General features: G+C 46.6%; 2 protein-coding genes across 2 annotated transcripts in view; both read right to left on the bottom strand.

Moving 5' to 3' along the window:
* The window catches only part of LOC147111515 (glypican-5-like), a 1,571,270-nt gene that overhangs the window by 1,103,954 nt on the left and 450,853 nt on the right, over positions 1-16,463 (bottom strand). The window lies entirely within an intron of this gene.
* On the bottom strand, positions 14,657-16,301 carry LOC147111516 (uncharacterized). The gene has a single exon (XM_085998558.1). It carries the CDS (start codon positions 16,299-16,301, stop codon positions 14,718-14,720), a length of 1,584 nt encoding a protein of 527 aa, XP_085854684.1. The 3' UTR covers positions 14,657-14,717.

Here is a 16,463-nt window from a genome sequence, read left to right as displayed (position 1 = left end):
GGTATCGATGGAGACATCGAAGAAATGACCAAGGGCTGTCTAGGATGCCAGAAGGTCCAAAACGCCCCACCACAAGCCCCTCTACATCCATGGGAGTGGCCCTCATCTCCATGGCAAAGGGTACACATCGACTTTGCTGGTCCATTTATGGACTCAATGTTCTTAATCGCGGTTGATGCACACTCCAAGTGGCCGGAGGTAATAAAGATGTCCTCCACCACCACGGAAAAAACCATCACAGTATTAAGGACCATATTTGCCACGAATGGGCTGCCTGAACAGATCTGTTCTGATAATGGACCGCAATTTGTGTCCGAAGAATTCAGGAAGTTCTTAAAAAACAATGGGATTAAGCACTACATGTCCGCCCCATACCATCCCGCCACCAATGGATTGGCTGAAAGGTTTGTCCAGACCTTCAAGAAGGCCATAAAGGCGATGGGTAATGAAGACATAAAACTTCAGCATAAGGTAGATAACTTCTTGTTTGCATACAGGAATGCAACACATATGGTTACAAACCAAACTCCTGCCATGATGTTCTTCAATAGAAGCCTAAGATGCCGGCTGGATTTGATCAAGCCAAACATCAGAAGGGACGTGGAGAACCAGCAATTTCAAGGCATGAATGAAAGGCCAACTAGAACCTTCCAGATAGGTCAACAAGTTTTGGCCCGGGACTACCGTACCGAGAAATGGCAGCCTGGAACTATTTGCACACGACTAGGACCGCTGATGTATACCGTGGACATTGGAGAAAGCATAATAAGGCGCCATGCTGACCAGATCATAGAGTCATCCGAAAAGGGACAACCTACACCACAACCCTATACACCTGATGATGAAGCAGAGATACCCATAGTATCTACCTCCGATCCGGTGATGCTAGAACCAGATGAACCCAACACTGGCATTCCAGCCAAATCGACCTTGCCAAAAGAACCTACTACACCACCGAAAACTACTACACCACCGAGGCGTTATCCAGACCGAGTCAGGAAGCATCCAGAGAGACTGACTTATAATTGATTATCTGCAGCAATGTGTAGATTATTGTTCTTGTAACATGTAATTAATGATTACTTAAAATATTATGTACTGGTTGGCTAAAAGGGGAGGAATTGTAGTGTATGTGCCTTTAAGAGCCCCCTGTGTACTGTAATGCCGGTAATGGCCACTCGGGCTATATAAGCCTGTATATTGTCTTGTATCAGTTAGTTCACCTCCAGACTTTGTCCAGTAAACACCTGTAAACCAACTCCTGCATTCCGTGTCTTCATTAACACACGGATACAACAGATTCTTTAGCGCAGTCAAGACCATCTATGGCCCAAGCACCCAAGGTCCTACCCCACTGCGGGCCAAGAACGGAGAGGTACTCACCAAGGACAGAGAGGCAGTCAGTGCCCGCTGGAAGGAGCACTTCGAAGATCTCCTTAACCGAGACTCTGTCTTCGATGCAAGTGTCCTCAACTCCATCCCGCAGCATGCTACCCACCACCATCTCAGCACAACCCCAGCCCGGCATGAGGTTGAAAAGGCCATCCGACAACTGATGAACAACAAGGCCTCAGGAACAGATGGAATCCCTGCCAAGGCACTAAAGCATGGCGGAGAAGCACTACTGGCGCGAATTCATGAACTCATTTCTCTTATCTGGAAGGAGTAGAGCATGCCAGGGGATCTCAGAGATGCCGTAATTGTGACCATCTTCAAGAAAGGTGACAAGTCCGATTGCGGTAATTACAGAGGAGTTTCCCTGCTGTCTGCCACAGGGAAAGTCATCGCAAGAATCCTGCTCAATCGCCTTCTCCCAGTGGCCGTAGAGCTCCTCCCAGAGTCGCCCACTAAGGGGCACAATGGACATGATCTTCACCGCGCGTCAATTACAAGAGAAATGCAGGGAACAGCACCAACCGCTGTACATGACCTCCTCTAGTACTACCCAACACACTCACTCTTTTATGCACCTTATTCCTCTTTTCTACTCCTATATGCTGCTGCCAGCCCCCTGCCAAGCTAGTTTAAACCCTCCCCAACAGCACTAGCTAACCTCCCGCGAGAATATTGGTCCCAGCTCTGTTGAGGTATAACCAGTCCGGCTTGTACAGGTCCCACGTTCCCCAGAAACATTCCCAATACCTCAGGAATCTAAAGCCCTTCCTCCTGTATCATCTCTCCAGCCAGGCATTCATCTGTTCTATCCTCCTGTTCTCGTACTCACTAGCACGTGGCACCAGGTGTAATCTGGAGATTTCTACCTTTGAGGTCCTGTTTTTTAATCTCTTTCCTAGCTCCCTATAGTCTGCCTGCAGGGCCTCATCCCTCTTTCTGCCTATGTCGTTGATACTGATATGGACAATGACCTTTGGCTGTTCACCCTCCCCCGTCAAAGTGTCCTGCAGCCGCTCAGTGGATTCCTTGAACCTGGCACCAGGGAGGCAACCTACCATCCTGAAGTCACGCCTACGACCACAGAAATGCCTATCTGTTCCCCTAACTAATGAATCCCGTATCATTATTGCTCTTCCACACTTCTTCCTCCCTCCCTGTGCAGCTGAGCCACCCGTGGTGTTGTAGCCTTGGCTCTGGCTGCTCTCCCCAGAGGAACCATCACCCCCACCAGTTTCCAGAACTGTGAACCGGTTAGCGAGCAAGATGCCCTCTGGGGATTCCTGCCCTAGCTGCATAATTAAATCTTTACACAAACAATGACTGCTCAACAAACGGAATATCATCTGCAGACAAAACAGGCTATTTAAAATTTAACATTTATTATATTGGTAGAAGCAAAATGTGATGAATAGATCTCAGAAAGACATGAGCAGAGAGATAGAAATAGTCATCTGTCAGCGGAGGAAAAGGATAAGGGACTGTCATACCAGTTAGAAGCATTTAAACTGAAAAGGATCGGCGCAGATATAAGGCTGAGGAAAACAATAGGCAGCACAAGGTTAGGCTTAGGGTTAGCAAGAGGAGTAAGCAATGAAATGTCAGTGGCAACACAAAGATAAAAAAAAGAGTGACAGCGTGAACACAAGGTGGGCATGTCCTGGGGAGCCCAGGTAATATGAGTCATGCAGGACTGGCAAAAATGCTGCACACTGACACAACACAAAGGATTATGCAGAAGCAAGTAGAGTGTACTGGCCTCACAGCGCAGGCTGAGTTTACAGGGTCAATTCATCCTCAGAACACATTGCTTCATTGGTAATCCCAAAGCACCACACTAATGGGCCAAGACATACCACATCTGCAAAAAGGTAGCCTTATGTGTATTAGGGGCTCAAGGGGATAATTTACACATTGGCTGAGAACAGAGAATATTGTTCTGGAGATGAGGGAATTTAATTTATGAATACTGGTGGCAACAATGTCACTAAGGGCAATCAGCTTAGCTAAATACCCACCTCCCTCCCCATGAAGAAGCAGCTGTTTCCATACAGTTTAGCCATTTACACCAGATAACAAAACAAAGGATCCCTCTTTTTAAAAAATACAGCTGCCTGAAACTAATCTTTACGTTACATTTGTCTGGCTTTCTATGTCCCATCAAGGAAAACAAAGCAGTAGAAGTTTTACTTGCTGAGCCCTGAGGAGATGGTTACTCACTGGTACCACTGAGTCATCACTTGCAAGAAGCTGTCGAATGTCTTGCTCACCTTAAGTTGTACAGTTAAATTGGGCTAATGGGGACTCTGTGGATGGTCAACAACAAATTCTTATGTAAAAGTTCATATTTAGGAATCTTGTGTTTGGCCTAGTGCAGTTCAGCATAGCAGATGTTTGTTATTTTCTGCTTCCCATTGAACCAGTATCTGGAAGTACAGAGTGTGTTATTACTTCTGTTCAAATATCCATTTAGTTTTTCATGAATTTGTTGTTCAGTTTATAGCCTAAGCCAAGATCCAGTTAAGTGCTTATTTTACCACCTTCTGAAGTCAAGAAGGACCATGTGAGGGCACGTGACATAACTAGCAAGACAAAACATAAGACAAGAGGTTTCTGTTTGATTCCTGGGCTCATGATAAATTACCTAGATATTGGGCAGTTAAAAGCACAGTCCAATAGGAAGCAAGAACTCACTATGGAAGTGGGCAGGGATGCTGAACCCAAGAAATTGTAGGATAACAACCGAAAACATAACATGAGGCATCTTTAGTAGCCCCCTACTTAATCCAATCCTTCACCTCGCTACCTTGTTGGTATTCTATTAAAGTTTTGATATTTTGAGATCTCCTTTCCATAAAAGAAGCTATATTTTGTGTTACCTGGAAAGTATTCAGGCTGGGGTCCTTTTTGATTGGTATAGTTGCGGAGGTTAGATTGATTTTATTGACTTCTAAGGACATGTTGAGTTCATTTGGGTTGCAAGAGATGTGAATAGCCCAACTTAACTGTACAATTTAAGGTGAGGAACAGGAGGCTGTTTGGTCTGCAATTCCTAAATTACTGACTGACAATCACCTACGGGAAGGATAAAATAAGATTTTTGCATCATTGTGTACTTGAAATTATAGATCTAATATATCTTCTTGCCTTATTTGCCAGCATAACAGTGACGGCATTTCAAAAGTAACTCATTAGTTGTAAAGTACTTTGGGACATCTTGAGGACATGAAAATATGCTGTAGAAATACAGGTTCTTTCTTTATTAGATAAACACGTGTACAGCTATAATTTTTTCTCTGACATTCAAGTAATTTCACAGCAGGTGCAAATTAAACATTTTCGGTCTGCCTTAGATATTCTCTCAAGTTCAGCAGCGTTGGTCAACACCAATAATTGTTCTGCTGCCTTATGTTCAAGAATGTGCTTGCAATGCCAGTATCAAATCACACAATAGCGTAACAACAGTATCCTCTTGTGATCTGAACTGAGTATCACACATCCCCTCAAATGTACTTCTCTAATCTTTCATTAGGTGGACTGAAAACACGTCAGTGAGACAAAACCAGATACAAATCACTGAACTCCTTTATTTTATAGACAGCAAGTAAATGTACGGAGCATCAATTATAATCAAAACTCATTTACATTACTTAACTTAAAATCCCTTCTTCGTGAATAAGAAAAATAATAAACCATATTTCCTTGCTCTAGGTTAATGGACTAACTAATACTTGCTTTCTCAGTCTAGCATTGAAACAGACAAAGGCTTACATATACCTGGTTGACACTCATCTTGCTATAAACTGCCGAGACCCTTCCTGCCTTTCAGCAGACCAGACCGAATGAATGACCAGCACATCGTTGCTGGGTAAAAATTCTGGAACTCCCTCCCTAACAGCACTGTGGGAGTACCTTCACCGCACGGACTGCAATGGTTCAAGGCGGCGGCTCACCACCACCTTCCCCAAGGGCAATTAGGGATGGGCAATAAATGCTGGCCTTGCCAGTGACGCCCACATCCCATGAATGAATAAAAAAAATCTTTACCCCATGCAAAATAGCAGTTCACGCAAATTTCCTGCATTTAAGCTAGTTTTCTGCAGGCGTAGAGTTAAGCCAAAAAAAATTGTGCCTAACAGGGACCAAAGTCACTATTTAGAGAGCTTTACAGCAATTCTTGGGCATTTAAAAAAAAATTTCCTCAGAGACCTGCACTACATTTTCTATATCAGAATGTTATTTTTATATCATCAGAAAGTGTTATATTAAAAATTGAAAAGCTTCCAAAATTGCATTTTCTTGAACATGTGCATAAATGATAAGGCTTCAAACTGTAATTTTTATAAAGAGAGATTTAAAGAAGGAAAATGGGGTGAGTTCTGCACTTTTCTCAGGCCCTAATTGTTTATGCTGATTTTCGTTTGTTTACACTGGTTCATTCTCAGACTGGCAATCAGTAACTAGTGGTGTTCCGCAGGGGTCAGTGCTGGGTCCCCAACTCTTTACAATCTATATTAACGATTTGGAGGAGGGGACCGAGTGTAACATATCAAAGTTTGCAGATGATACTAAGATGGGAGGGAAAGTAGTGAGTGAGGAGGACATAAAAAACCTGCAAGGGGACATCGACAGGCTAAGTAAGTGGGCAGAGATTTGGCAGATGGAATACAATACTGGAAAGTGTGAGGTTATGCACTTTGGCAGGAAAAATAGTAGAGCAAGTTATTATCTTAATGGCAAGAAACTGGAAAGTACTGAAGTACAAAGGGATCTGGGGGTCCTGGTGCACGAAACTCAAAAGGTTAGTATGCAGGTGCAGCAAGTGATTAAGAAGGCCAATGGAATGTTGGCTTTCATTGCTAGGGGGATAGAATATAAAAATAGGGAGGTATTGCTTCAGTTGTACAAGGTATTGGTGAGACCGCACCTGGAATACTGCATACAGTTTTGGTGTCCATACTTAAGAAAAGACATACTTGCTCTCGAGTCAGTACAAAGAAGGTTCACTCGGTTAATTCCGGGGATGAGGGGATGGACATATGAGGAGAGGTTGAGTAGATTGGGACTCTACTCATTGGAGTTCAGAAGAATGAGAGGCGATCTTATTGAAACATATAAGATTGTGAAAGGGTTGGATCGGGTGGATGCGGGGAAGATGTTCCCGATGATGGGTGAAACTATCTTAGTCTTAGAATAACGGGCTGCTCTTTCAAAACTGAGATGAGGAGGAACTACTTCACTCAGAGGGTGGTAGGTCCATGGAATATGCTGCCCCAAAAAGCTGTAGAAGCTACATCATTACATAAATTTAAAACAGAAATTGCCAGTTTCCTAGAAGTAAAGGGAATTAAAGGTTACGGGGAGCGGGCAGGAAATTGGACATGAGTCTAGGTTCGGATCGCTCATGGCCCTGTGGGTAGCGGAGCGGGCCCAGGGGCCGTGTAGCCTGATCCTGCTCCTATTTCGTGTGTCTAATTCTGTTAGATTCAGGAGATGGTTCTGGGATAGTGGATTGGCGGTTAGGATCAGATCAGCCATGATCTTATTGAATGGCGGAGCAGGCTCGAGGGGCCGATTGGCCTACTCCTGCTCCTATTTCTTATGTTATGTTCTTATGTTCTTTATGGTCTGGCATATACTAATTTTGGCGCAAGTACGGATCGTCAAGGTCAGCATAGAATACGGCATAAATTTCACGTCTCTTTCGATCGAGACTGATCCATGAAATTTTGATCCTTAGGGATTCAGGGTAAATTCTCGAAATCAATAACAAATTGGCCGAAGAATTAAAAAATGGCACGTGCTCATTATGGGAGTTATTTTGGATTGATATGGGGCGGGATGTGGCGGGGAAGGGAGAGAGAAGTGCTGAATGGAGTGACCCAAGGCTCAGTATTAGGACTGCTACTATGTCTAATTTTCATAAATGACCAGAATTCAGAATCTCAATACAAAGTGGTCTAATTTGCAAATGATTCCAAACTCGAAATGGCAGTACAATTGGAGGACGCTGCTCAGAAATTCCAGAATGAGTTGGTCAAAATACGTAAGTGGACAGAAAAATAGCAGATGAAGTTTATGCAGACATGTGTAAAGTACCACACAGAGGAAGAAAAAAAAAGTAACATAAGTACTGGTGAATAGTACGGAAACATCTCATTTCACGAGGGTGGCACTTGGAGAAATATTTTACAAATCACTTCTCTGGAAATACTTAAGATATATGCATCATTCCTTTAAAAATCAATGACACGCATACAGAAATAATTCTTGCACAGTTCATTGTGTTTTGCTGAAAAGCCCTTATTGCAGCACTTTACTCGAGCAACTGTTAAATCGTGCTTTAAGTTTCCTTGTATTTCCGATTTGACTGTTTTATCAGAATGCTTTTCACATCTCATTCAGCAAAAACCTCTAAATTACTTGCTGAAGATCAAATCAACTCTGCTAAACTATATGAATGATACTATCTGGCATCTTCTTCCTGTGGTCATGGAGTGCAAGGGGGCCACCAAAAAAGTTTACAGATTCTATACATAATAAAGATACTAAATGATTCTTGAGCATTGAAGAAGTTAAGAGTTATTATTTATTAGATTTGGTAAAAAAAAATACACTGTTGTGTCTTTTTACTCCCTCACTGGCTTCTTTGCATCACACACCTTTTTCCCCACCTGGAATAATTAGATAGATTGGTGGTTGTGTGAATTTATTTTGCTTTATGGAATTTGCATTGAAAGGTGCACGAATTTTATTATATACAAATTTGAATCAAAGGATCTGGGGGAGAAATTGGGCACCTTAGTGCCTCCCGATAGCGCAACCGGGGATCGCTGCCGGCTTTGCGACTGGGCGCGGCAATAGTACCGACGCCAACGAAATTGAGGTAGGTTTGCGGCGGTGGTTACCACTAGCACCATGATCTCCTGCACCCGGAGATCATGACATCATCCAGGTGTGCAACGCCCCGGCTCTGAAATTCACTCTCGCCCCCTGCCAGAGCGCCTGCCGTTAGCAACGACAGGTAACGGAGGTGGAATGTAGTCGGATGAGCGCTGGAGGAGCGCTATATAAAGGAGTTAACTTCCAGGTTTTTTTAAGTCGGCAAACAATGCTGCCTTGTCAGTTTTGACAAAAGCAAACAGGCATTTTTAGTGATTTGAGCATTTTCAACTTGAAGGAGTATTCTGGCTGAGAAAAATTTTCACTTTCATTTGGGTTACATTTGATAGTGCAACATTTCCCTCATTTAATGGGGGCTATACTGGCACTGAACTTTGCCCTCTAGCATCACCGTCGGAGGCAGCGAAGGCAGAGAGAAAGATTACAAAATGTGGCCAGGAGGAGGAGAGCCAACTGGGCTCTCAACAGGAGGCCTTACCCTCAGCATTTCTCCTACATCAATCTCACTGAGGAGCAGTGTCTTAGAAGGCTCCGCTTCACCAAGTACGTGGTCACAGAGCTCTGCAACCTCCTGCAGCCAGACCTCGAGCCTCACATCAGGAGCACCACGTCTCTCTCAGTGGCAGTCAAGGTCACCGTCGCACTCAAGTTCTACGCCAGCAGATCCTTCCAGTGTGCAACAGGAGACATATCTAACATATCGCAGTTCGACGTCCATTGCTGCATCCGCGAGGTCACAGATGCTCTCTACAGAAGGAGAAGGGACTACATTTCCTTCCCCATGACCAGAGAGAAGCAGCGAGAGTGTGAATGTGGCTTTGCCAGGATAGCGGGCTTCCCCATGGTGCAGGACGCCATTGACTGCACCCACGTCACTTTGTAGGCACCTCATAACAATCCTGAGGTATTGCGCAACCGCAAAGGCTACCACTCACTTAATGTGCAGTTGGCGTGTGACCACACACAACACATCCTCACCATCAATACCTACTATCCTGGCAGCAGCCACGATGCATTCATCCTGCACCAGACTCTTCCAGCCACCACATCAAACTAGCAGGTGGCTGCTGGGAGACAAGGGCTATCTGCTCTCCACCTGGCTCATGACTCCCCTCCGCAACCCCAGCACTCGTGCCCAACACTCATACAATGAGAGACATGCTGCCACCAGGAACATCACTGAGCAGACCATTGGAGTGCTCAGCAATGGTTCCGCTGTCTTCACCGTTCGGGAGGAGCCCTCCAATACTTGGCTGAGCGGGTGTCCCTTTTCTTCGTCGTCTGCTGCATGCTCCACAACTTGGCCATCATGAAGGTGCAGCCATTGTCATCAGGCAAAGCCGCACCACCTCAGGAGGAGGAGGAGGAGGACGAGGACGAGGACAAGGAGGAACAGGAGCACGAACAGCAGCGATGGAGGATCCAGTCACTCCATCGGCCTTGTGGAAGGGCAGTCCGTGACTGCCTCATGACTGCAGTTCCAATGAATTCGAGGCCACTTCCTGGTTGCTCATCCAGTCCCCATAATTCCATCAATTTCTCATTCCATACCACACCCCTAAGCTGAGATGAGACACAGCACCATTTCTGCAACATTCCAATAATAAATTTCTACACAATCAGTAACCACACATTTACAACAATATTAACGAATGACCCTTGTGCAAACCCTTACTTCCCCTCTTTACAGTGCCTTCCCCTAATCTACTGCTCCTACACAGTGTCTCCCCAGTGGCTGCAGCAGGGCTGGTGGAAGGCTGCTGAGTGCTGGTGCCAGAGACTACAGATGGCCTTGGAGGACACCCTAGACTAGCTGTGGGCTTGGAAGGCCTGGCTGTAGACTGCACCACCTCAGTATGGGCGGCGGCAGTCTGGGCTGGCTGGAGGACAGGCAGCGGCAAGGGCAATGGTGGAGTGGCAGCGATGGGAGCAGGAATGCTGTCATCCTGAGAGAGGACAGCAGGTTCCTGCTCCATTGACACACTGCCACTCCCCCGGGGCAGCACCTCAGCATTTGGAGCAATCTGCTCGAGCACAGATTGCTGGCCTGCCATGAAACCGTGAGATCCCTGGTGGACTGTGGTGGACCCTGCGACGATGGCAGCAGTCAGAGCTTGCGTAGCATCAAGCTGAGACTGCATGAGAGCAGTCCGAGACTGGATGGCATCAACCATTGACTGCATTACAGCACTAAGATGTTGCGTAGCTTCTGCCTGTGCTGCAATGGATGCTACCACTTCGCCCATGAGATCTGGGTCCCCACGGTCTCTCAGTGAGTCCACCATCCTTCCCAGACTGCCAAAAATGGACTACATGGTGTGCACAGAGCTCTGTGTAATGTTGGAAGCGGACTCCTTCATGCTCCTTACCATTGCCGACAGGCTCTCGGGCACCCTTGCCATTCCACCTATCATCTTGGTGTGCATGCCTATTGCCTTTCCAGTGAACGCCTCCCCATCGAGGTCCTCATCTGAGTCCTGCGCACTCACCCTCCAGGGAGCTGGCTCCCAAGCTACCCTTTCCCCCCTGGTCTTGCTGCAGCCCACTTGTCCCCGGTGCATCACCCGGTGCTGACCCCTCTACTAAACTTGCCTCTAAAGATCGCGTAGTGCCAGTATCTGAGGTGGTGCCTGCGGGTGAGAGATGCAATGACGTGGTGCTTTGCTCTACCTCCTCTTCTCCTTCCTCATTCTCAGTGGGAGGCTGAGGGACAGGCTGGTCATCTGGTTGCTGATTCCCTGAAAGCATAAAGGCATGATAGAACGGATTCTTTTACCCTCAGTCTGGTTCAGTAATCACTGAGTCGAATGCAACTGGAGAATTCAAACGATTTATTATCCGCGGAGTCTTACTCTGGTATATCGGCACCGACTCCTGCAAGAGTCTGACGAATCCAACAGAGCAAGCAACTTTTCATACAGCGTGCTACATTATTATACCTGCATTGAGAAAGCATTAACACATCGTACATTCTGAGCCAATCCTGAGCTGTGCACGTATACTTTTAATTTGATTTCCTGGCCTGACAGTTCGAGCAGGAAAAGCCACATTTTACTGAATGAGTTACAGCTAAGTAAACATCACGGTAATGTGTTTGCGATCATGGTAATGTGTTTGCGATCACCTATTGTCAGTATAATTTCTGCACGCCGCCCTACATTGTTCCTATCAGCAAGGTGTAGCCTTGTGGGCGCCAGCCATATTAGCAGCCAAAGATCATGTTAGCCTTTTTATTTTACTTCTTGCTGCCTTTACAGTTTCTCGTTCTTTTCCCTTGACCTTGGTATTCTCATTCCCTCCTTTTATCATTCTATGATAACCAACCGTTATTCGGTTACGTCTATCTTATTTAGTCGATCAAATTCTTCATTGTCATCGTACTTTACTTCCTTCATTTCATATTCGTTGGTCTGTCTTACTATCAGCATCTTTGGGCCACCTATTTTCTCCAAAGCTAGCTGCATCCTTCCTAACACACATTTCATGATTGCTAGTCCAACAAAGATACAGACGATTGCAACTACTAGGTACATAGCCATATTTATCAACCAGTCATACCATCCTAACAAACAATTGACTCTGGTGAATATAGGGCTGTGTGAGTCTGGAGGAATAGCTTGCCCGTCGGGGTTTCTTCAGGGAAAGTGTGTTGGAGATCTCATTCACGTCTCTTTGTGAAGGTACCTTCTACCCTAAAATAGTCGAAGCTGCTCAAAGGGGGCAGCCCACTTCTCTCCCTTTCCTGATTGAACTTCAGGTAACGACTTTGTCCTTTGGAATCGGTAGTTCTACTGCATGGCCCTGCAGTAACAGACTTGGTCACCTGGCGTCGACAAACGTAATCAAATTTACACTCGGTCCAATAGCATGGCAATGTTCCTCTGTGTTTGTTTCTCAGCGCTAGCGGGCGGTGGGGCTGTCTAATAAGCCCAATGTAGGTGTCCAAGTTGATCACGTTCCATTTCCCGAACCCGCCTGGGTTATCATCATTGCACCGAAGCACGTCTCCTTGGCATAGGTGGTGTACCCGCTTGGGTTGGTTCCGCCGGCATGTCCTCCTTCTGGGCTGTTGAGTTATTCCAGGAGTGAGCAGGATACTGATGGAGAGGATCCACAGTGGCGTCTGCATGGCTGGTCGGCGCGGCACGTCTGTTTTAGTCTGGCTCATCATTCTAGGCACAACCACTCGTTGTTCCTGGGACGCTTCCCTAGCTTCCTGGTCTGCGCATCTATTCCCTATATCTACTGGGGTTTGTCCTGCTGTGTGTGCGGAACACTTTATCACGGAGATCTGTTTTGGTAGCATGAGGGCTTGTAGCAAATCAGATACTAATTTCTGATGGGATATCTGTGTTCCTGCAGAGGTTAGGAACCCTCTGTTTTTCCATAATTGTCCGAAATCATGAATCACTCCGAAGGCATATCTCGAGTCTGTATAAACGTTAACCTTTAAGTCCGTCCCTAAGATACAAGCTCGTATTAATGCGAACAGTTCTGCTTGTTGGGCGGAATACGGAAACTCAAAGGCGGCAGACTCCAAAGTGTTACCGTCCTGATCTACGATTGCATATCCAGAAAGTCTTGTCCCAAGGGGGCTGACGGACGCACTTCCATCCACATACATGGTTGTGTCAGGACTCTGCATTGGGGCATCAGATAGATCCTCCCTGACGGAGGTATCTTCCTTGATTAAAAATAGACAATCATGTCCGGGGTCTGTTTGTTCGAGGGGTGGTTCTGTGAGAAAACATGCTGGGTTGATAGTAGTACAATGCTTAAATTGCAGTTTAGGATTATTCAACAGGTATATCTCGTACTTGTTCTGTCGGGCCATAGTGAGGTGCTGAGTTTGTTGGCTCAATCCTGCTTTTCTCTAGACTCCGCTCGGTTGCTGAGAGCATGAAGCCGAGGAACTTAATTTTCTGTTGAGCCACCAGTACCTTTGATTGGGAGACTACGTACCCTAGTGAGAATAGGTGATTAAGCAACTGGGCGGTGTCTTCCCGGTTACTTTGTTCGTCAGGGCTAGCTATTAACAAGTCGTCCACGTACTGGACCAGAGCGGAACCATGTTTCAAGGTCAAAGTCTGCAACTGTCCTTGTAGGCACCTAGAGAATAATGTTGGAGAGTTTACAAAACCTTGCGGCAGTCGGGTCCACGTATACTGTTGTCCATTATAAGTAAAGGCAAAGAGGTACTGGCTTGCCGGTTCCAGTGGCAAGGTGAAGAAGGCGTGTTGGAGATCGACTGCTGCAAAGATTTTCGCTTGTGCAGGGACCTGGGCCAGAATGTGAGCTGGATTAGGTACTAGTGCATGAAGCGGTTGTACAATAGCATTGATAGATCGTAAGTCCTGCACTAATCTGTACTGGTTTGGCTTTCCTGATTTTGGAACTGCAAGTATGGGCGTGTTGCACGGGGACTGGCATTCAATCAGGATTCCTTGTTTTAGTAGTCCCGTGATCAATTTATCAATGCTGGGTATCGCTTGTTGTTTCAGCGGATACTGTCGTATAGAGGGTAGTACAACATTCTCCTGTAGGGCGATTTGGATGGGAGTTATTTTAACGCATCCTACCTGTGTGGGGTCTTCTGCCCACACTTGCGGATTAACGTATTCCGGTACCTCATTCCCAACATGGTGATGCAACTGTGTCAAGGCTACCTTTGGTTCTTGGTAGAACAGGATAGTTCGACCGCCTGACAGGGCCTGCTCCTGCCGGTCATCTGGGTTAGCTTGTTCAACTGCCTGTTTTACCATGGGTCCCAGATCTTTCGCACGGTAGGGGGAGTTTACTTCCCGGGTGATGTGTGGGGCTACGGTTAGGGGTTGCTTCCACAATTCCGAGGGAACCTCAACATATTCTGCTTTCCCCTCCGGCCCTGTAACTATGGCTCGGAGAACAACATCCCACTCAGTCCCTTCATAAGCTTGGTAAAAATTCTCCAACTCCTTATCTTTTCCACTTCGATCATAAGCTAGGGTTACATGAGATGGGAGTTCATCCTTTAAGTCCAGAGTCCACCATTGTGGGGTGACGGAGACGTAACATTGTCTTTTAGGGGCCCATGGTTTTACAGTTATTCCTTCGTTCCCACACTCAAGTCTTAACTGAAATGCACATAACAGGTCTCTGGCCATGAGATTGCAGTCCAGCCCATTAGTGATCACGAATTGGTGTTTTACGGACTCATTTCGAAATGTTACTTCAACTGGCTCTGATATTGGGTACTGGCACACTTGTCCTTGGAATCCGGACAGGCTTTGTGTTTCCCCGGATTTAGGGAGATTGAGCTCTGATCGGACAGATGACATAGCAGCTCCGGTGTCGACCAGAAACGTATGCCGGCTCCCTTCAATCAGCAGTGATAGAACGGGCTCCTCGTCCGACTGGAACCCGTTCACCACGAGGTTGGCTAGTCAGTACTGGGGAAACGGATTATTCTGGGAGAAGTCTGTATATCTTCCTCGTCCCCGATTTCCCTGCCAACCTCCCCGTTGTCCTTGCATATGGCCCCCTCTTCCTTGTCTTCGGGAGGGACATTCCCTGCTCCAGTGGCCTTGCTGGCCACAGTTGAAACAGGTATCTGACCCTGCTTGCCTCCCTCCTCTTCCTCTATCGCCGAAATTTTGTCTTGGGGGAGCGTAGGGTGAGCCATAACTAGGGGCGGTTGGTCCGTTGGGGTGGCTGATATATCTGTACCCCTGTCCATCAACCCACCCTGGGACACATTGCTGGGGTTCCATCTGATATCCTATCACATCTTGGGTGGGCTTTGGCTCTTCCTTTTTCATCACATACTCAGTCTTGACTTTGACCTGGGGCTGACTCTCCTGACTCTTACTCTCTTTCCAATAATATTTCACTGCCCTGGCCATCTGGCTGGGACTATTTTCTGACCAGTCCATATTGTTAGTCTTAATTGCTTCAGACACCGAGGTTGGTAGACAATTTATCAGAATAGCACAGTATTGCGGCGAGTTTGCTCCGTTCTGGTAATTAGCATCTCCTGACTGACTCCGATATACCTCAGAGAATCTCTCCAGGAATTCCTCTGCTCCCTCGCCCTTTCGTGGTTTAGTATCCAACACCTTGGATATATCAATGGGTTTCTGCAGGGTGGTGGTTAAAGCAGTGAGTGTGGCCTGTTCACGAGCAGCACCCTGTGCGTTTTGAGCCTCTAATGCGGCATGGTCCGCAAAGCCTAGGTTAACCAAAAACCTTGCATGTTCGGCGGGAGTCAAGATCTGCTGTACTAACGCCCATAAGTCTCTTGATTCAGCATTATAGATGAGTATAGTAGTCCGGAGGAATTCTACAAACAGGGTGGGGGATTTCTTCCTATCTGGCATCCCGGTTAAGATAGCCATTATCTCGTTAGGTTTCCAGGGGTAGAAGATACCTATGGTCCGGGGGTTATCGGCGGCCACTGGAGTATTCGCGTTAAAGGCAGGGTTAGGCATTTGTCTCACCGGCAACTGCCGGGGTGTCGGTTTATGTCTGGCGGGTCTCTCGGTATCGGATTCTGATTCCAGGGATGACAAGTCGTCTCCTGAATCTCCCTCGTCAGTATCACCATAGTCTGGAGCCTCTAGGGAACTCTGTTCCTGACTGTTTGATTTCTTACTCAGCACCATCTGTCTCTTTCTTCTTCGTCTGCGTGTCCCTACTGGACTATCTAAAGGTGGGGGAAGTGGGTTTCTCCTTCCCTTGTGTCGGGTACGGAAAGCTACGGGGTCAGTATACTGGGGACCCGGTGGTTGGTTTCCCATCTGGACCGGCGGGGGACTGTTCATCTGAACCGTGACTGACGGCGGCGGGGAAACGACACTGGCAGATACTTGAGGTGTCGGCGCGGGGGTTTGTGCAGTTGGTACGGGTGGTGCCACCGGGGGATAAATGTTAACGTACGAGGGGGGAGCGCGGGGAACAACATGAGCCCTGTGATTCCATTCGTCCAAATCATCATCACCATCTCCCTCTGTCAAGGCAAGGCCAACCATTGGATTACGTAATCCACTCTTATCAGCAGCCTTTCCAGGCTCACTCATGGTCTTTTCAGACTCTTGTTTTGAGCGTTTCTCATGAGCACATTCCTTTTTCAGCACCTCTACTGGTTTGACTACCCCTTTTTCGGTAAGTCCTATTCCTAATTTTAAGGCATT

The sequence above is a fragment of the Somniosus microcephalus genome, chromosome 10 (genome assembly GCF_052327205.1).
Source record: "Somniosus microcephalus isolate GS21.2 chromosome 10, FLI_Smic_1.0, whole genome shotgun sequence".
NCBI classification, from domain to species: Eukaryota; Metazoa; Chordata; class Chondrichthyes; order Squaliformes; family Somniosidae; genus Somniosus; species Somniosus microcephalus.
The sequence above is the reverse complement of the archived record's forward strand: the minus strand, read 5'-3'. Positions and strand labels throughout refer to the sequence as shown.